This window comes from Eleginops maclovinus, chromosome 12 (genome assembly GCF_036324505.1).
Source record: "Eleginops maclovinus isolate JMC-PN-2008 ecotype Puerto Natales chromosome 12, JC_Emac_rtc_rv5, whole genome shotgun sequence".
Taxonomy (NCBI): Eukaryota; Metazoa; Chordata; class Actinopteri; order Perciformes; family Eleginopidae; genus Eleginops; species Eleginops maclovinus.
The window spans coordinates 15,994,243-16,016,086 of record NC_086360.1 but is presented as its reverse complement, the minus strand read 5'-3'; the positions used below and the strand labels follow the sequence as shown (position 1 = coordinate 16,016,086).

Sequence of the window (21,844 nt, the reverse complement as noted above, 5' to 3'; positions counted from 1 at the left end):
TTATAATATACTGTATGTGAACATAACATTATGGACACATTGGCCAATCTGCAGCAGCTTGGATTTGTGACACTGGGAAAATATTGAACATACAATGTTTTAATAAGATGTTGTTTGTCACCTCCTGCAAGGACAAAAAATAACAGTGTAAACAGAACATATACAGTACCTCACTTATAAATTAATATTCACATCCATATATGTGGCTTACTTATGTATATAGTCTTAGTCTACGTACGACCAACATCTTCTTTACGTTATTAATAATATATATATTTATTGTAAAATATTAAAAATATTAACATAACTTTAATTTATTTTATCATCCTATCCTCACATAACATTGCAAAATTTAAACTTTTTTATTATGTTTTTATTGCGCATCAAAATGCACATGGCATATTCAAAAGAATGCAGTTCACAACTACAGAAGAACAGAGTGAATGTGAACAAACCTTAAGCGAACTACAGAAATTACAGCACCAAAAAGTATTGAAAAAAAGCATACTCAAAAAGAAATCTTTAACGGTTGTCGTGACAATCAGATCGCGTTGGTGGCGCTGTTACATTCACGTACCCCCTCGGTCTTCATCAATGCTGGCTCTTGAACGCCACTCCTGCTTTCCTCGACTGTTGCTGCACCGCGGCAGCGGTTTCCCGGGCAACCAAGGAGGGACAACAAACGCTAGATGTCACACAGTTAACAACAAGCCAGGAGAGGACGAGGACTTTCTGCTAAAATGCAGACCATTGCCTATGGTCGATTTCCTATCCAATAGGAGCTCGAGTAGAAAAAATAACTTTTAGCAGAACTCATTAGCGACAATAGTTGTGAGTACACTCCAGCGGGATGAACGACGTATGTGTCCGGGTGGCGCTCCGGATCCGTCCCCTGCTCCCCAGAGAAGTCCTCCACCACCACCAGGTGTGTGTGCGTGTGGTGCCGGGCTCTGCACAGGTGATGCTGGGCTCCGACAGACTCTTCTCCTTCGACCACGCGTTTGGACCCACAGCCAGCCAGGACGAGGTGCATGAGTCCTGCGTCCAGCCCCTGGTGGAGTCCCTGGTGGACGGATACAATGCCACCGTGTTCTGCTACGGACAAACGGGGTCAGGGAAGACGTTCACAATAGGAGGGGGAAACCTGAGTAAGTTGAGCAGGTGGTAGATGTAGTCCCAAAAGTTAAGTTCTTAAATATCTAGAGGATGGTTTAGCAGAACAGAGATGCTGAATATTAAAACAGTACAAGATGTGAGCAACAACTTTATCTTGAAACTTGGAAAAGATCGTCTTTGGGTTCTGGAGTTTGCTCATTGTGGTAGAAATGTACAAACAAGTGGGTTTTTAGATGAGAAATTAGGAGTGTCAGGATAGTATGCTCAAGCTGATCTTTGTAAGCTAGATGTTAACTGTTACACATATCGTTTTTCAAGATGGCACTCAAACATTTCAGTCAGTTGAGTTTTAGGGAATAATTCTGTTTGCGGACCAAGACCTCAGGCCTTGTGGTAAAGGAATTAAAGCCATTTCAAGACCAAAGCAACATTTCATGACCCCTAATTTACTGTTGCTCATTTGTTTTTCTACAGATTTGTCCCTAAAAGGTCTTTACTATTGTGTCTCTGGTCTTCTTAACTTGTTCTTTATTTATTTTCTTATAAAACCTCTCTCAGGTGAAGAGGGAGGAATTATTGACCGTGTGGCCGAGGATGTGTTCTTGTTGCTGGAGCAGAAGAGGAAGAGTGTTGATGGTGGGGAAGCCAAAGTGCGGGTCACATACATGGAGCTGTACAGGGAGGAACTACGAGACCTGCTGGAGCTGCACAACATTCACAAAGAACTTCATATCAGAGAAGATGAGAGAGGAAACACAGGTAAATAAAAAGATAAAAAGAAAATGATATTTTTGACTGGCAAGAAAATGTGCCGAAAATTGATATTTTTTAAATCTCACATTGATTGCATTAAAGAAAGTTTTTTTTTTAAGACATGAAACCTGTACTTTCATGCATCACATGCCAAGTTTTCCATTGGTTTGGACTTCAGTCAGTTAGTTTGTACACTGGATTTCTGCCAACTGGGGAAAGTCATGTTTCAACTGAGTGTTTCATTAAAAAAGATCCTTTTTTGGTCCTTCAGTGGTGGTGGGAGCCAAAGAGATGGTTGTCGCCTCAGCTGAGGAGCTCCTAAGTGTTATAGAGACGGGCAATGCCCTGCGCCACATGGGCACCACAGGAATGAACGAGCACTCCAGCCGCTCTCACACCATCCTCACCCTCCAGCTACTCCAGTGTTGCCACAGCAACAACTCCTCCTTAAAGTCTGTCCGCTCCTCCAAACTCTGTCTGGTTGACTTAGCAGGCTCGGAGCGTGCTGGAAAAACTGGAAACACTGGGACACGACTCAAAGAGAGTGTTCATATTAACACTGGCCTGCTCGCCCTCGGCAATGTCATCCGCGCCCTCTCTGACCCTGGGCGAAAAAGCAGTGTCCACATACCGTACCGTGATGCCAAGATCACACGCCTGCTCCGGGATTCATTGGGAGGCACCGCCCACACGCTGGTGGTAGCGTGTGTGAGCCCCTCTCACCACAGTGTAGCCGAGACTCTGAGTGTCCTGCAGTTTGCATCCAAGGCTCGTCACATTCGTAATCGTCCTGGAACCACTCAAACAGAGGTGAAAACAGGTCCTACCCATTGGGACCCAGGTGAGGCTCGACTGGGCGAGCTGGAGTATGAAGTACAGACACTGAGAGAGCTCCTGAAAGAGAAGGAGAGAGAGATGGAGAGGAGAGCTGGGAAAGCTGGAGAGGGGGACATCTTCAATCAGATGAGGGTACCTGATCTTGATAACAACGGGAACCAAGAAGAAACACCACAGTACTGCCTTCTGGCTCAGGAAGCTGCTGCCTTGTTGGCAGATATCTCTGGTCCCACTCCCAGTCACTCTTTTACACAGCGACTGCAGGATTGGCAGAAGCGACTGATGGCTGTCAATCACTCACATCAAGCTGAGGAGAAGGACATGCCAGAGGGTAATGGAGATCAAAACCACAATGTCACCATACTAAAGCTCAGAGAAGAACTCAACACATGCAAGGTAATTTTTTCAAGGACAATGAAGGAAAAATGCAACTTTGTGCAAATTGAGGCAAGAACTGTGGAGTATATATATATATATAGGTATATGTAATTTTTTTCATGCATGGGAATGTTTCATTCTACAATGTCTTACTCAGGCAACCTGAAATCTATCGGGCTTTCTTTACCACTTCTGGAAGCTCTCATACATCAAAATGTTGCCATGCCATGAAAAGAAAAAAGAATTATTTATTCAGAACCAACAAGTGGAAAACAAACTTCAGATTGTCATTAAAGAAAATGAAAAATAAGATTCATTTAGTGCACTCGTAGAGCACAGAGGTAACAAATATTTAAGTGTTATAATAAATCTATCTGATTTGGGCCACCCCCTGAAATTTAAATCAAACCAAAAGAAATGTAACCTCCATGGCAGAGAAATGTTGTGTTCACTGTGAAAAGAAACTGTTACTGAGACGGGTAGTGTTAGACAATTTTCAGTTGGAAGCAGAGAGAGCAGAATAAGCAGGGTGGCAGGTATCTGATATGATGCTTTGTGTGTGGTGGGTGGTGCATATCATATTGTAGGGTATTTAAGGTTCAGACTGGAGCCACACAGACCACACAGGAAACAAGGTTGCACTCAAGTTTAAGTTTATTCTCTCTTAGTCCAAAAATGGTGGATTGGAGACAGGACTGGATGAGTGCCAATGATGAGTACCAATGGTTCTACAAAGACAGAAAACAACATTACAATGCTTTGTCCAAAGTAAAATACAAACAGAAATGTTGCCTTACAATCGCAACACATGCCACATCAAACGTAGACAATTCAAACGATATCTAGTCAAGCTTCACATTAACTTCATAATCAACAAGTTAGATCTAATGAACTATTAAACTTACTATTAACATATTAGCAGTTAATACCTAAACATGATCCTCATCAATAAATGAAACTGGACTTACATTGAAATAACTCCAAAAGACACATGGCACACTTCACCAAACAATTTCCAGACGTGTTTAGGGACAAAGAGAGGAAGTCCCGCCCTTACAGGTCTGTATTTAAAGGGTAGGCAATGATTGACAGGTAGATTGTTCACTTGTACCACCTTGTGGAGCGGAGGGGAAATGCACTTGTAGTTCTTTGGAACTTGTAGTTTCTAACAGCCGCCCCCGGAGTTGTGCAGCAAATACGTTACGTGGTTTCTTCTTCAGTGATTTCAGGGAGTGGGATTAATCTGGAGACAGGGCGTATGTATTCTCGACCTTGAATGGTGATTTTAGCACTGCGAACCTTTCCATCTTTTCCAGGGTAGGTTTCGGTTATCCTTCCGATAGGCCAGGATGCTCGAGGTAGCTGGGGGTCAACCAACATCACAACCTGGCCTGAATCCAAATTCTCCTTGTCAGTTTTCCATTTCTGTCTGACTTGAAGGTTTGGAAGGTAGGATCGGATGAAAGCTGACCAGAATTTGTCAGCCAAGATTTGACTGTGACGCCATCTTCTCTTACCAAGAAGTTCACTGGGACAGTAGATTGCTTGGGGAAGAGAAGAATCAGGCCGCCCCATCAATAACATATTTGGTGTAACTGGATCAAGGTCAGCAGGGTCAGAGGAAATGTATGCAAGGGGTTTCGTTTTGTTAATGAGGGACTTGGCCTCATGAGAGGAAGGGAAGCTTTGGAGGCAATTATCAACATAAAGCAATGTTGGACAGATTGGAGGACATCCTCATTACTTCCAGAGTGATCTTGGACATGTCTGTGTATTGCATAGGTGGCACAGCAAGGGCTACATGTCGTTCCAAATGGTAAGACTTGCCATTCATAAACAGTGGGTTCCTGGTCCAGTTGCATCCCTCTCCATATAAAGCGCAGTAGAGGTTTGTCCTCATTCAGAAGGCGTACCTGATGGAACATTGCTTTAATATCTCCACAAATGGCAATAGCATGTTGGCGAAATCTGAGAAGGACCCCAAGGAGAGAGGGCCCCAGTGTTGGTCCAGGCAGAAGACATTTGTTCAGATTTTGGCCCATGTATTCAAAAGAGCAGTCAAATACGACTCTGTGCTTGTTGTTGTGTTCAACAATGTGATGTGGGAAATACCAGTGTTCATTTGATTGATCTACCTGGTCGCTGGGAATCCTTTGAATATAGCCAGACTGCACAAGTTTATCCAGCTCTTCTTGGTATTTCTTTGCCAGTGGGGGATCTTTGGACAGGCGTCTTTCTGTAGCACAGAGACGGGGCAAGGCAGCTTTCTTGGGAGCTCTAAGGAGAGCAGTGTTGGGAGCTCTTAGCAGGGGAGTGGCATAGCGCATTACACCATCTATCTCTACTCGTACTGTTTTGGAATGGAGTAGATCAAGGGCTAGCTTGTCTTGTTTGGACCGTGTAGCTGTTTTCTCATTAACATAGGGCAAGGTGTCAATCTGCCAGAGCCTCTCTACATTACTGAGCAGCTCACTTTTGAAACAGGTAAGAGCGAAAGACAGAGTGTGATGATGAGTTTGGACTAAACCGGCTGGTCCCTGCAGAGCCCATCCTAGCCTGGTATGTACAGCCAATGGGCCACCAGGGGGCCCTATGAGAATTGGCTCTATGGCTGTAATAAGATGAGCATAGTCTGAACCAATGAGTACAAGAGGGCATGCATGTTCAACAAGTTGTAATGGAACATCTCTGAGATGGTGATACTGCTCTTGTAGCTGTCTCACAGGATATGTGTGCTCTGACAGGCCAAGATTGTCTGCAGTGAATGCACTGCTGATAACATGCCTCTGGTTTGGCTGGTTGATAGGGGAAATTTCAAAAGATACGGATGCTCCATGTACTTGCACTATATCTTGTCTTACGGTGCGTAGTGAGATGGTCTCAGGCTGAGCTGTGAGGCCCAAAGACTGAACAGCTTGGGGGAGTAGAATGGACCTGTCAGCCCCATCATCAAGGACTGCATATGTGGTGAAGGTCTTCTCTCCATTGTAGAGACATACATTGACAACTTTCAACATGACCTTATGGGAACGGTTGGGTTTGTCCATGTAAAGGAGCTCTGAGGGGGAGGATGTAAGCATCACTGTGACTGATTTGTTTACATTAACATCATGGAGAATGGTTAGGTGAATCTCCTTACAAATGTTACATGGCCTCTTTAATGTGCATTTGTCAAATTTGTGTGTTCTCCCACATTTACGGCATCTGTCCTTCTCATTGATCCATTTCAGAATGTCATTTTTTGAGAGTTTCTTGAAGTCTGGGCATGAACCAAGAAAATGGTCTCTGACATTACAGTGAGGACAGTAAGGTTTGGGCTTAATTTCTACCTTCTCCTGTGCGCTTGATGTAGTATCCTTTTCCCATGTTGACAGGTAGACAGAGGAGACAGGTCTAGAGGGCCGGCGTTCATTTACAGCTTGTGGTCTTTTGTCACCAATTGTAGGTCTTTCCTGTTTATGGAGTTCAACCGCTCTCTCTGATATGCGTTTAGCTCTTGTCTTTGACTGCAGCCAGGTTGAAAGGTCAAGGAGGGAGTAAGTTCGGTTTGCCTGCCCAGTAATAATGCCACGTTTAATGCAGTACTCAACAAATCCATCTCTATACTGCACAGGGAGTTTGCTAAGCAGTCTGTCGACATGAGAACCACATCTTAATTCAGAGCCATTAGGGCCCTCTAGGGACAGCAGCATTCCCACCAAAGCATGGATGGAAAGGGAGAAATCATCCAGGGCCTCTACATCGCTTATGCGAATAATGGGGGAATTCAATATTGCTCCAATTTCGCTCTGAACAAGGAGCCTTGGCTGACCATATTTCTCCTCAAGCGCTGCAAGAGCTGTGGAATATGGTCTAGCATCATGCATGCTGGATCTGGCCAGTCTGTTAGCACCTGGGTGCTGCAGATGGTCCAAGAGGATCTGATATTTATAATGTTCAGTAAGATGTGGGTGATTTTCAAGGAGGTTGCTAAGAGCCATTCTCAGGAGGGCAAACTCACTCTCTTGACCACTCTTGAACACAGGAAGTGAAGGTCTTGGTATCCCATATGCTGAGGCTATTAGCAGATCCATGTTATTGGGGGGTTGAATATGTGGATAAAGAGCTTGTGGCTGCTGGGATGATGTAACTTGCACTGGGGGCAATCTACCAGTCGAAATGGGCCATCTAGGATCAGGCATGGATGCAATATAAGCAGGAGCTTGGACAGTCGCTGACGGTGCAGTTGCACGGTGAATAAGAAGGGAGGAGTGTGGTACACTGACAGAGGCATGGTGACTGGAAGGCTGGGTAGACACACTAGGCATGGACAGCACTGCAGCTTGAGCAGTAGCTACAGGGGGCAAAGGGCAAGACTGAATAAAGCCTATGGACAATGGGGCTGTTTGAGGTGCAGCAACAGAATTGGGAGCTTGGAAAATGGCTACCTTTGGCTCCATAGGTTGAGGCATAGGAAAGGTTTGGGGAACCCTGGGAAGGCCAGGCTGAGGGAATAGAGAAAACTGTGAAGCTGCGAGAATTTGATTGTCAGCATGCGGAATTCTTGAGGGGGCAGGAGTGAATATTCTGGATGGAGGCAGATCATAAAAGGAAGAGGTGGCTACATTAGGGGGTGAGGGAAAGAGAGCGGCAGCTCCACAGGGGTCATCAAAGAGGTTTTGTTGAATGAAACTAGTCACAAGCTGGGCTGAGTCAAGCTCTAGTTCTTTCTGGCGAATGCGTCTATTAATCGCAACCTGTCTGACAATTCTCTCTCTGTCCTTGTGCGCCTCTTCCTGCCACTGCTGAGCAGCTTTGGCATTCTTATCAATCAGTTTGCATTGTTCATCCAGGTCTTCTTCCTCCTGTCTTTGTCTTTTCAGCTCCTCCAGCTCATCTTTCTTCTTCTTTGCCTCAAGCATGCTGACTTGGAGGTCACTCAAACAACTAGTGTGGCTACTACTAGAATGCCTACTGGTGTGAGATCTAGCAGGGAGACTAAAGGTCGTTTTTGTACGACCCCTCTTACTATGAGAGCTACGGGAGCCATGGGAAAGTGTATGCGGCCTTTGCGATCGCACAGGAATACTATAGAAATCAGGGGGCCGTGTTTGCCTTTTCGGTCTAGTCCCTGGGTCAAGGGCAGGTGGCTTTAAGACGACTTCACAAGGTACTGATGGCAAAGGGATTTGGTCCTCTTTGTGAGAGGTAGGTAATGGGAGTTTAGGTGAAAGGCTAGGCTCTGTTTGATGAGTGGGTATAGATGGCGTAGGTGATGTTTGCGGGGGGGCTTTATCTTCTGCGTAAAGCTTGGTTGCGTCTAATTCACCTTGGGATCCATCCGCACACTCAGTGGAGGTAGCCTGACCTTCAGTGGTCTCAAGTACAGGGGGCTCATCAGTAGACCTTATCTCGTCTGGTTGTACATCGGCCATTGTCTTCGTGTGGTGTGTGGCTCAGTATCCGGCTCGAAGGACCAATTGTAGGGTATTTAAGGTTCAGACTGGAGCCACACAGACCACACAGGAAACAAGGTTGCACTCAAGTTTAAGTTTATTCTCTCTTAGTCCAAAAATGGTGGATTGGAGACAGGACTGGATGAGTGCCAATGATGAGTACCAATGGTTCTACAAAGACAGAAAACAACATTACAATGCTTTGTCCAAAGTAAAATACAAACAGAAATGTTGCCTTACAATCGCAACACATGCCACATCAAACGTAGACAATTCAAACGATATCTAGTCAAGCTTCACATTAACTTCATAATCAACAAGTTAGATCTAATGAACTATTAAACTTACTATTAACATATTAGCAGTTAATACCTAAACATGATCCTCATCAATAAATGAAACTGGACTTACATTGAAATAACTCCAAAAGACACATGGCACACTTCACCAAACAATTTCCAGACGTGTTTAGGGACAAAGAGAGGAAGTCCCGCCCTTACAGGTCTGTATTTAAAGGGTAGGCAATGATTGACAGGTAGATTGTTCACTTGTACCACCTTGTGGAGCGGAGGGGAAATGCACTTGTAGTTCTTTGGAACTTGTAGTTTCTAACACATATAAAGTTCTATGCCAAACAATGCTTGCTGCTGCTGCTGCTGAAATGTCGAGGTATAGAGTGAGCAGAGACAAATTCTCTCTCTCTGACACTCAGGATGCTCTCACCATAGAGGAACAGTTATTGGAGCAGAAAGATGCAGAGCTAAGACAGCTCCGAATAGAAGTACATACGTTTCTTCAAGAAAGAAAAACCCACCTTCAGGCCCTAGAGGAAGAAAAGGAACGCACACGTATACAGGTGAGGAGAGTCCTGAGTGCAGCTCTTTTATAGAGTACAAAAAGATGCTGACACCCGTAGCAATTTATATTATCTGCCAATTAAACATATGTGTTAATGTTTTCAGACTGAACAACTGGTAGACCAACAGATCACCATCAATCGTCTTCGCAGTGACCTTGTGACCTTTAGGGGTGCAGCCTCAGAGGGAACTCTGGAAAAAGGGGCTTCTGGGAACTCAGTCAAGAGACCCCACAGTGTCCCTCTGATCAGACAAAGCTGTGGACATGGACCTCCCAGGAGGGTAGGAAACTGCACGTTATTTTTCTGTATGTGTGTACTTGTGTGTTGTGCTTGTTGACCTTTTCTTGTGATTTTGATTGAATTAAGCACTAGTCCATGCGTTAATGGCTGTACATATATCTGTGCAAATGCTTGTGTGGTTTTAGATTCAATCCAGTCCCCCGGCATATTCTCTGGAAAGGGTGATGGCAGCCTTTAAGATGCGCAGTCATCTCCTGCTGGCTGAGATCGAGGAGAAGGAAGAAGTATACTGTCCATTCATAAAACAGGCAGATAGCGAAGACAGGGATCCAGAGATGCAGGAGGAGGAGGAGGATGTCTCTGTGGGCAGAATAGTATTTAGGTGAGAGCCTGTATAAAACAAGCTTTCTGTTTCTTTCTTTATCATTCTTCAAGTGATTCACTTCAACAATTTCAGCCAATAGGTAACATTTATTCATCACCTGCTCTCACTTTGTAGAGCAGTGAACTCCATGCTCCAACTTTAGAAGAGAGGGATGGTAGAGGGCTTTTTTTGTGACACACTACAATTTTGGTGTCGAGGATGACTGCATTTTGTGCAGTCAGTCAGCAGCCTGTTCATATAAGGTCAACAAAACACTTGTCATTTTTTTACTTGGTGCACCCGAGTAGACCTCTCACAAATCCCACAAACCCTGAATGTTCCAATTTCACCCATATCCATGTTTTGTTTGTGCTAATTTTCCAAGTAATAATTGAGATTCTATCTCCAGCCTCTGACTTTAGTTTGGATTTTAAGAACAATATATTACACATAGTTTATACAGTACAATATGGTTAAATCATTTAAATGTGTTTAATTGACTTAAATTTCCCACATTTCTCTAATTGAGAAAATCCGTTTTCCTTTGCTGTGAGTTAATCTGAAATGATCTGCCAAATTAAATGACGTTTCTTCAGGCGTTCTTTAAACCGAACATGGACCAACCGGCAAATGAAATCTGCTGTGAAAGAGAACAACTCTGATCTAGATCAAACATCTCACGGAAATCCAACAGTGCAGCAGCCTCAGCAAGCCACAGGTAAAATGAACATGTACTTCATTTATTTGTTGTACTGATAGGGGCATGCTTTCCTCAGATAATTCCTGTGACATTCCAGGGAGTACATTTTTATTCGAGAAGTTGTTTTCTTTTCATAAAGTCAGTTGCTATTTTTTCTCAGGAAACAAGGAAGAGCACACCACACAAAGCCATGTGAAGAACGCAAGACTAAGAGCCAGCTTGACTCAGAGGAGGATCCAAGATCTGTCCGTCAACATGCGCATGAAAGAGGAGCTCATTAAAGAGCTTCACAAAACTGGTGTGTTTAAAAAAATACATTTGACGTATTCCTAAACTCTTGCATCACATTGTTTGGAGTTTGTTTTGACTCAATATGGTATACTGAGTCAAGAACCTTGAGGGGATTGGTCTTTGTTAGCCAGGGTTGATAGAAACATCCCTGCAGTACTCATTAGCACTGAGTGAAGGTTTAAAATGAATTAACAACAATAGCAGCAGAGAGAATTCTTTATGAAATGAATAGCAAAACAAACCGATTACCAGCCTATAGAGATAAATTGATAAACACATTTTTATTAAGCATTCAGTCTGGTAATTGTTTTTTTAGTTCAAGACTGAAAATTCCTTACTTTGCTCACCCAAGGGAACACTTAAAGTGTTTTTTAGCAGTGAATAATGCTCAGCCGCTATTCCATTTGCCAAATATTGTAGAAAATATTAAAAGAAAATGGGATTTCTGTTGATTGAGGTTTTGATAAAAATCCTGTCCTGTTTTAGTATTGGCAGGCTTATTCGTATCTACCTTAGATTAACTGGGACAACTGGGATGTCTTACTTGAGTTCCAGGTCATACCACATCAAAGTGAATCATCCAACATAACAGTTTCAAAACTTTTAACAATGTATTTGTAATTTAGCATCTCTGAATGTGTTTGGCAGACAAGGAAACCCAGGCAGTGGGCAAACATGGCGGGCACAGTGGTAAAGAAGCCGGCGTGTTGGTGAGACTCTCCCTGCAGAGCCAGCAGGTCCGAGCAGAGATGTACCGCAGCCTGCAGCACATGAGAATGCAAAGAAATCAGCTTCAGAGCAGCCTCAGGCAGCAGAGAGAGGCCGACAACAAGGAACCTGGTGAAAATGAGGTTAGTTTTACAGATTTTATAACAGTAACATCAAACACCTTGTGTAGACAGTTCAACAGGAAAAAAGATGAACATATTAGACTACACTTCAGTTTTGTGTAAACCTATACGTCAGAACTGTGGTTTTTTAGGGATGAAACAATGTCCTAACAAAGGGTTAACACGGCTGTATTTAAGAGCATCTGATTGATATTTAAAACACTCGGTTATTTGACAGCCAGTTAAGTTATTAAACTCTTAGGGGAACAATAGAGTTAACATTGTTAAAAAATAACTTTTGTTAATGGCTCTTGGTGCTTTAGTCAGTGAAATGTTAAGCCTCCCCTTTCAGTTTACATTGATGTTAACCTTTGGATTAACCAGGTTACACATACACACACTTACACACAACATACTCAGTTGAGTTGACTCAGAGGTTTTTGGATTGCAAAAATGTAACAGCTAACACTCAGCAGGGGTTAATCATTGATGAGACATTTGGGAAAACGTGATTTCTGTTTTGTTTTGTTTTTCATTTTAGGGGCAAAGGGCAGGAGAATGGATCGTAATCAAAAGTATTCACCAAGAAGAGTTAAAGGACAAGGTGAATGTTTTTGTTAAATAAATAAAAATAATAAACAATATACATTCTTAAAAAGTTGGAGTTTTAACAGATTTTCTTTCAAAAATATTCTGTCTTGTTTTCTATTTCCCACTCCTTGTCGTTGTCTTCCTATTTTCTCAATGTTTCTATCATCTCCTTTCTCCTCTATTCCTTTTTTCCTCATCCCTCCTCATTCCTCACTGTAGCTGCTTGACAGTGGTTGGCTAGAGGAGGAAGAGGAGCGTGTGCTTCATAAGAGAGCGGAGCTGCAGGAGCTGGAGGAGGAGCTGAAGAGGAGAGAGGAGGTGCTTCTACGCAGAGAGGCCTGTCTGCAAAAGAAAAACAAACTAGAGATCAAGAGGCTGCGCTCCAGTCAGGTGAACTACATATGCACGGATGCCCCTGTGTGATTTACGCTTTATTAGGATTTACCTGTTTATCGCTGACACTTTTTATTAGGGCAACATGTGTAGTTTACATAACAATGACTTTTCAGGCTCTGAGTCAGGACCTGCTGGGTGTGTCAGTGCGGTTGGAGTCTCTGGAGGAGCAGCTGGGGAGCAGCAGCAGTGTGAGGCAGACAGGAGGAGTAACCATGGAGGAGCTGGAGAAAGAGAGGGACACACTCAAAAAGAGGAGAGATGCTCTGGACGGCAAAGTGAAGCACAGCAGAGTGCTAACTGTGGAGGTCAGGAAAACAAACATTGTATTTATGTGTGACAAACATGGTGTATGTATCAGGGTTATTATAGGAAACTAAACCTGGTTAGAAATGTTCAGCTCTGGTTTAAATGAAACTAACTTATGTTGCGATAAAGTTTTCTTCAGAATGTGGCAGCAATAGGGGACTATTCAAAAATCAAAATATTTAAACAGGCTATTCCTACACAGGTCTCCAACCATGTGTTGTTCCTTACTTCTGAGACATTATACGTGGCCCTAATAAATGCAGAACTAAATAAACATTTCTGGAAAACTGAAACTGAACTAATAACATAGTATGAACTTGGTATATATTTCACTGGACATTATTTCTTGAAGCATTTAATTATTCATCATTGTGCAACTTATATATTGTGTGCACTGTGATTTGTTTTGTCTCCATGTAGGAGCAGCATTCCCTGCTTCAGCTGGAGGAAGCTATTGAAGCTCTGGACGCGGCTTTAGAGTTTAATAACCACTCCATCCAGGACAAACAGAAAAAGTTGCTGATTACAGACTCCTCTTCACATCAGCCTCACAGCCCTGACCCCGCCCAACTCTGTGATGTCGTCAGGAAGCTGAAGGAGCTTTCCCCACCTGAGGCCTCAGAGCTGCTCATCAAATATTTCAACAAGGTAAAATAATATGCACACTTTTATTCTGGAAACTACAATGACCTCTACTTATTATTTAAAATGTACAATTGCTCTCCAATGTGTCTGATGGTTTTCCTAAAACATGCTTATTTATTTGTAGAAAATTGATTCTGCTATTGTCAGAAGCAAATTGACACCATCTCTTTTCGTTCCAGCTTTATGTTTCAGTTTTTTTCCCTCTTGCTTTTATAAATCTCCCCAGGTTGTCCGTCTTCGTGAGGCGGAGCGTGATTTGAGCTTGAAGTGTGAAGAGCTGAAGCTTCATGCTGGAGAGCGAGAGGTGGTGCTGAGAGAGATGGAGGTCGCCATGCAGCGTATAGCCCTGGATGCAGATCGCAGGCTAACCCAGCAGCACCAAGATCACCAGACCAACATCCAGCTGCTGCTGCAGAAACTAAAAGGTGAGGAAATTAGATCAGCCTGGACAATACCATTTGAAACGTGAAACTAATCTGTTCTTCTCTTTAATATTAGCTCAGAAATGTATTGAAAATTGCTGTTTCATTTACTTTTGTGTCCCTGTATTCTTGTGTATGTATGTTTAGAGGGTGGTTCAGGAGAGGCACAGCAAGCTTTAGTAGAAAGACAGCAGCATCTGGAGAAAGAGCTGTTTTTCTACAAAAGCTCCAGCAGGCAGCTTAAGAAGAAACTCAAAGAGCTTGTCAGTGATGCCCTAAACCCAGTCGATCAACATTCAAACACACAGGAGGACAGACAAAAACACAATGTGCAACTACATGCAAGTGCAAACGAACCCCAGACGCACACTGAAGAGGTACAGAAAAGGACACATATTGCAACAACATACACAAATATACAAGCTGAGCAAACAGACAAAAAGGCACACAACGTTTCTCAAATGAGGAGACATGCAGATCAGAAGCCCCCCCCACCGAGCCCCTCCTTATCTTCGGACCTCCAAGTACACAAATCAACAAAAAGGCCAGATTACAACCAGACTCCCACACAGGGGAGGAGTGACAGGGGGAACGGTTCACAGATGACACCAGTCCGTGTGTGTCGCAGAGAGCTGAGACAGATCTCTCCAGCTGATCTGCAGGTCTGTAGTTCTGCCACAAGGAGGCGACAGTTCGCTGTGGATACCAGCACAGAGTCAATGCAAGAGGACTCTATAGAAGTGCCCAGAAACACAGACAGATGATTTTATCACGGTACCGAGTGTACATTGGATACCAGTTGGGTGCTATTGAAGACAAAGAAAATTCCTCCCCTCATCTTGTATCTTGTGAAAATGTTGATGCATTGTTCGTTTGGAAAAAACGTAATTGTAGGTCTTTGTGAGATCAGTGAGAAGCACCCATTAAATGACTTTATATAGCCAAGATACTGGTATATATGTAATGCATATCCATATTCATTAGTGGTTCGTTTTGAATATCTTCAGTTTGAACCAGTTGAGTCCCTCCTCGTAGTACTGTCCTCCTTTTTATCGGCCTTACCTTCACATATTTACCAGATCCTTGCTCTGCTGAAGGATTTTGCCTTTCAATCAGAGAAGACCAGTGTTGTCATGACAACCGAGTGACCCTGAAAGAGATTCATAGAAAGAATTTCCAAAAACTTAGCTGTGAGTTTTCACTTGAAAATAAAAAGCGCTAGAGTGAAAGTTTTTCATTTGGCAATTACAGATTTTGGTCCAAGCTCATGCCACACCCAAATACAACTCTGCAGATTCAATTTGAAAAAATGTAAAACCTTATGTATATTGTATAAGAATGGAATATTTAATGCAGCACTTTTCTGGTGAGTTAAAATATTATTTATGTAGACCTATCACCAACCTCATCCACTAAAAAGATTATCCTCTTTTTTTTTTTTACAAATACCATTCACTTAAAGGATTTTACTTATTTATCAACCTGTAATTCATTGTAATCAAAGTATGCCTTGTGAAATTGCTTTGTCTTTCCCCGTATTTTAAGCACTGTTCGCACTTAAGATGGCCAGAAGTTTTGTTTTTCTGATCTACAAAATAATATAAGGCTTATTATTTCATTCATGCATTTTTTAATACAAATGTTTAATGTCTATGTGCACAATGTACGTAACATTATATGTTGATTGCTGTGTAAATTATTTTTGATATGAATGACTCATTACAGTCAAATTTATTAAACGTTTTGATAGACATCCTGCTGTCTCATCTTTATTGTGTGTGCGCTTATTCAATCTCATCCTCACCTCTTACCCCTACATATCATGTTAGTTGGTTATTATTACGCATATTTTGTTTGTAATAATAGCACATTAAAGCGAAAGGGCGAGCAACAATCGCTTTTATCCTTTTTGACCCCACAGGGCTGCTGTAGTCAGGCAGTCGCTTGTAGCAAACCACAGTTACCAACAGCCCTTCCACGAACAGGTGAAAGTCTTCTTTAGCAACTTTTTCTTGTCCGCACTATCTTTTCAAAATAAGTCACAGCGTGTATTAAAAACAAAGGAACAACGTAAGTTCATTAATGTGTTTTTGACTGTCATGCGTCGCTACTTTTGCACTTGTTTATAAGCTAACGAACCCGGCTAAGCGTTGTGCTGCTAGCTAGGTTAACTTGCTGCTATGTAATGCTAGCAGCCGCTACATACGATGCAGTTCAAATCAGATGTAAATCATAATCACGACCGCCTGATATGATTAAACTCACTCATCGTAAAATGTTTCGATTGAAATAAATCACTAGGCAGGTATTGTTGTGTATTAATTTGAAAAGGTGCTGCAACTAGAAGCTAGGTTGTGGTTGTATGACTGAATTTAAGTTGTTCTAACTGTATTGTTCGTCGTCTCCTTTTTCCGTCGGTTAGTTTTCATTTACGACATGGCAATGATCACCGTCCCCACCACCGCCTCCCGGTTCGCCCTGCTCCAGATAGACTCGGATTCGGACTCCGACGCCTCCGATGCGGGGAAGACCAACAACAAATCCGGACGAGACTCTTCCGGAAAGCCCCGACATGGAAAGGCAGGAGCCGGGGGGAAAGGGGCTCAGTGCAACGACAAGAAGAAAGACAAGAAAAAGAAGAAGAGGGAACAGCAGCAGAGTGAGGCAAATGAGGTGAGTGAGGGCAGCATCACAATCCCCTCTGCTTCACACGTTTTATCAGGACTTTGTTACAGACATGACTCAATTGTGTTTCTCAGTTTCATTTCACCTGAATTGAAACTGTTGCAGGTTACATTCCAGCAGACAACAGTCAATGTTCTCTTTGCTTGGTTTTCAGGCGTTTAGAGCAAGTGTTGACGTTGATTCAATTGTAGTGTTTAGCCAGCATGCTATTGCTTGATAATACACATAACCAAGCATTTAAGATTCAAAGATGCAAGATTCAAAGGCTTTATTGTCATATACACAGTAGCTACCGTGTAGATATGGCAATGCAAAACTTAAGTCCCAGGCTCCTCCAACAATGCAACATGAATGTATATATATCGAACATAAAACAAATACAACAAATTAAAATAATGAAAGAAATAACAGATTAGAAATAAAATAGTGCAAGAAGTAACATCTGATATGACATAATATTATATCTGTGATAATAAAAAGAAACTAAATAATCTTGCAATTTGCATCGCATCTGGTGGTCAGATGGGCCCTTACAGAAGAGACAGATATGCACATACACGTATTATAAATAAACATTTTAAATTTGTTTTTGTAATTCGACACAGTTGTGACAGAAGATAGATAGATATAATCGGAGGATGAAACCCTCTTTATTAGTCACATACATGCACACAGCAGAGCACACAGTGAAATTTGTCCTCTGCATTTAACCCATCCTAGTACTAGGAGCAGTGGGCAGCTATTGTGCAGCGCCCGGGGAGCAATGGGGAGGGGGGATTGGAGGTGTCTGGTGCCTTGCTCAAGGACACCACAGCAGGGCCTAGGAGGTGAACTGGGACCTCTCCAAGTAGCAGTCCACCTTCCATATTTTCAAGTCTGTTTGGGGACTTGAACCGGCGACCCTACGATTCCCAGTCCAAGCCCCTAAACACTGACATTTTTTTAAATTTATAGATAGAATAGTTGTCAGATCATCAGTTATTGTTACAGCGACCTGCCACAAAGTTTAAAAAAAGTTCCTCACCTGATATAGATTGTATTCTATGTACAATTAGCAACACAGCACCTGATGATCAGAGATGTCTGAATGGATTGTGGTTGGTGATCAGAAAGTCCTAATCTCTGGACACAGTTCATTCTGTCCATGCACACATGGTAATGGTTTGTACAGATGTTATCTGTTGGAATTTTTTTTCCTCTGAATTGTGGGTCATGCCTTGATTATTAATGTAATATAGAGGACCATCCTGCTGGAACAACCTTCTTCCCACTACAATCAACATTAACATTAACTTTATTTTTATTTGAAAAAACATAGTTCAATACTTGTATGACTCAATATATAGTTGTAAACATACACCTATTGGAATACCACTTACTCTTGAAACTTTTCTACAGGAATTGTGTAATCTTTATTGTTATCTGTTATTCCTTTCCCTGCACTGTTTTTGTGTGCAAATAAATAAAAACAAAACAGCTAGGGGAATATTCGTATAGATGGTGGACACAAGAAGAGTCAGTGTTTGAATTAATCTCATATCTCCCTTTCTATCAGCTACGTAATCTGGCCTTCAAGAAGATTCCCCAGAAGTCTTGTGTCCCACCTCCCACTATGACTCTGTCCGGAATAGCCTGGTGAACTCCTCAGTCCTACATCCACGGATAACATGGTACCTCCAGAGGGATGGCAACAGTGGAAGCAGAAGGATGAACAAGTAAGAGAACACAACCCCAATTAATGTGATCTGTTATGTCCAAAATAAAGTTTTCTCAATAATTTACGCATACTTCAATAAGACACATTACTTCCAACTGTATAGAGTTGTTTTTATTGCTGTGTGCTACAATATGAGCCAGAAGCAGAGCGCATCACCTTTTTCCTTACCCTCTTTCTGAAGATTGGTTGTAGGAGGTTATGGCTGCACAAAATCTTGTAGTCCTACATGCATTAGAAAAGAGCACTTGCATGAAGTGTTATAGGTTTTCTTTCCCTGATATAACTGCATTTTAAACTGTTCTTGTCTGATGTTACAGACGGTAACAACGTCCTCATTGTTTTCTTCTTCCCCTGTAGATAACCAGTGAGCTCTATGAGGCTGACTTGGAGAAGGCCTTGATTCTAAGCAAACTGGACTTTGAACAACAAAAACCGGTATATTTTCCACACACAAATGTACCTTTTTTTTAAAGGTACATTTGGTGGACAGTTGTCAAACATAACTGCTGATTTGTACTCTTAACTGTTTTTTTAAATGATTTATAGTTTTTGCAGGTTCCTAAAATCCAGTGTGCTGGAGTAAAGCCTAAAGGAATGTCACTCTCCTTATTTAATACGATAGTTCATCTAGTGTGAAAAAGAGGTTGAATGTTCTTGAAGTTTTGTTTCAAAGTCATGTTAAAGTTAGTAGGTTTTGAATAGTTGAGAATGGTTAAGAGCCTCAGTTCTAAGTTAAAGTTGAATGATCTGCTTTTATACAGAACACCAACACAAACGCATCCTCGCCAAAGGCACGAGTAGGTAAAGATGGCGGAGGGAAGAAGGACAAAAAGAAGAATCAGCAGGCGAAAGACAAAAAGACGGTTTCACTGCAGGACTTCCAGGCGGAGGGGAGTGCAGGTGAGGAAGACCTATTGATCAGTTTCAATAGTCATCCAACTTTGATTGTGTGTAGCTCACATAACAATGTTAGTTTTCTTTGTCTCTTTGCAGAACATTTGAATAAGAAGCAAGAGAAAGAGGTGAGCAGAGTCGCTGAGCATCTTATTTCTTTCTTAACCCAAACTATGTTTAATTTGACAGAATGTGTTGTATATAAATGTATTATCGATATTTAAATGACAACTAAAAAATATGCTCAGGGTTTTATTTTGTGTTGAATATCATTGATCATGTACCGCATACCTTACGAAACACAAGCCTTGCTCCCATTCAGGATGCCAGAGTGGCTAACCTAGCACTGGGGAACGGGCCCGAGGAGCGTTTCTTCAACAAGGTCGAGGATGACATCGCTCGAATTGTCCAACAGGAGAAGAGACGCGAGCAGTTCACCAACAGCCAGGGACAAGAAGTCATCACCTCCACAGAACATGAACCCGTGAGTAGACCGCAGAAACACACACAAGTCACTATAGGTTCAGCATTTTACATATTATGCCTCAGGCATTTACAGCACATGAACAGTATTTGCACGTATTGTTGTATCTCATTTGTATTTGCATTTATCTCCTTTATCTGGCCTATCAGAGAGTAGATCAGCAGTTTTGTTAAAGACAAAATGTTTTAATGTACTGTGACTTCTGAGCCCTCTTACTAAATTTAGTTTCATTATTCCTTTAAAAGCCTGGCATACCTTTTTCCCCCCTGCTTACATTACAAGTGTATTGATACAGCTATGTCTCTACATTTCCCAGTTATTTAATAAAGATTCATCGCTGCAGTGAAGTTTGTGTTTCCTTACTTAACTGAATAAGCAGAAAAATTCAAATTTGTCTCTTTTCTACCTGTCTGTCCTATAAGGATCCCAGAGCAGAGCAGCTGAAGTACGATCTGGAGAAGAAAGACAACGAAATCGAGAAGCTAAAGAAGAACATTACACAGTGGGAGGTGAGCTGTTTCATAGTTACACTAGCAGTTGTCCCATTATTTTGTCATTTAACCCTGATCATGCTAATAGATGGCTAATCTATTTAAATGCAAAAATATAATACAGTTTAGGGTCTGTTTTTCTATTTGCTATATGTGTATCTCCTGTTGGTTATAGCCCTTTTAATAGATACATGCAAATGTCTTGAGCTTTGTCCAAAAGTAACACAATGGTGATTAACTTTAGATTCTTTTAAAACTTATTTTCACCTTGCTTCTCAACTCTACAGGGGAAATACAAAGAGGTGAAAGCAAGAAATTCCCAGCTGCTTAAGATGCTCCAACAGGGAGAGAGTAAGTTGAACCAAAATTACACCAAATATCTCTCTCCTTTTCCTTCCTCACAAAGATTCAATAAGATCTTCCTAATGTTTTCTGATTTTTCTCTCCTTCAGTGAAAGATAAAGCAGAACTCCTTCTACAGGTAGAAGAGCTACTACACATAAAAGAAGAACTGTCATCACAGGTGTGTTACGGTCTTATAAAGATTATGAACGAAGAACAAAGACGTGATATATTTGTATTTGATGTGCATTTGAATGATACATGTTTTCTGTTTAGGTATCATCACTACACGCGGCCCTTGAACAAGAAAAGTCTAAAGTCAAAGGTCTGCAGTCAGATCAACCAAAACATCAGGTGAGAGTTTAAATAACCACTCTTTTATTTCCCTCTGTCCCCATTCATTCAGGCAGCCTCATTGAGATTAAGATCTCTGAGAACGTTAAACATTTACAAGAAAACAACTACAAATTAAAACAGTGAAGAGAATCATAAAAATCACAAGATAATAAAGCTATAAAATCTCCAAGGGGAATTCATTCCATATGTAAGCTGATGCTAATGTGCATGTGCATGAATGCCCCTTCTTTCCCTTTCTGTAGAACAGAAGAGACAAGACAGTCAGGTGAAGTGAGAGAAGTTGCAGTGAAAGTAATCCCAGGCGCAGTAATACAAGTGTTATGTAGTTTAGTAATAAAGTACATCCAGCTGAGGTCTGAGAACAAGTAAGCTTATTTTCAGTTCAGATAATTGTTCTTGTTCTTTTACTTGCACGGACTTTAATGACCAACAACATGAACTACATCATCAAAATATTTTGTCCTATTTATAATAAATAATTGTGTACTTTCTGGTTTGCAGGGAAACAAAAGAGGAAGGAAAGGCTCGGAGATGGATCTATGAAGGTCCCAAATGGGAAAGACATAACATCCAAATTAAATAAATCAATGAACAAATGAAGAAAAGCACGACTGATCACTATCAGGGTTTAATTTCCTTTGTTTTTATGTTTTTTGCTTGGACTAAATGTCAGCATATACTGCATGCCCCCCTAATTACACAAACACACAT

General features: G+C 41.7%; 2 protein-coding genes across 2 annotated transcripts; both read left to right on the top strand.

The window, feature by feature from the left end:
- The first annotated feature begins 701 nt into the window (after positions 1 to 701).
- Positions 702 to 15,899, top strand: LOC134873204 (kinesin-like protein KIF27). The gene is made up of 15 exons (XM_063896660.1): positions 702 to 1,148; positions 1,675 to 1,875; positions 2,141 to 3,102; positions 9,232 to 9,375; positions 9,482 to 9,658; positions 9,804 to 10,000; positions 10,579 to 10,700; positions 10,843 to 10,980; positions 11,622 to 11,824; positions 12,345 to 12,407; positions 12,614 to 12,784; positions 12,904 to 13,095; positions 13,517 to 13,744; positions 13,968 to 14,166; positions 14,311 to 15,899. The coding sequence occupies exons 1-15, from the start codon at positions 851 to 853 to the stop codon at positions 14,925 to 14,927; spliced, it is 3,912 nt and encodes a 1,303-aa protein (XP_063752730.1). The 5' UTR covers positions 702 to 850; the 3' UTR covers positions 14,928 to 15,899.
- A 168-nt stretch (positions 15,900 to 16,067) lies between these two features.
- gkap1 (G kinase anchoring protein 1) lies at positions 16,068 to 21,738 on the top strand. The gene is given in 13 exon segments (XM_063896663.1): positions 16,068 to 16,148; positions 16,586 to 16,836; positions 18,404 to 18,481; positions 18,483 to 18,563; positions 18,923 to 19,000; positions 19,327 to 19,465; positions 19,559 to 19,587; positions 19,782 to 19,943; positions 20,366 to 20,452; positions 20,722 to 20,785; positions 20,887 to 20,957; positions 21,053 to 21,130; positions 21,635 to 21,738. Coding segments are annotated over 12 exon segments (1,146 nt in total). The 5' UTR covers positions 16,068 to 16,148; positions 16,586 to 16,599; the 3' UTR covers positions 21,677 to 21,738.
- Positions 21,739 to 21,844: the final 106 nt, after the last annotated feature.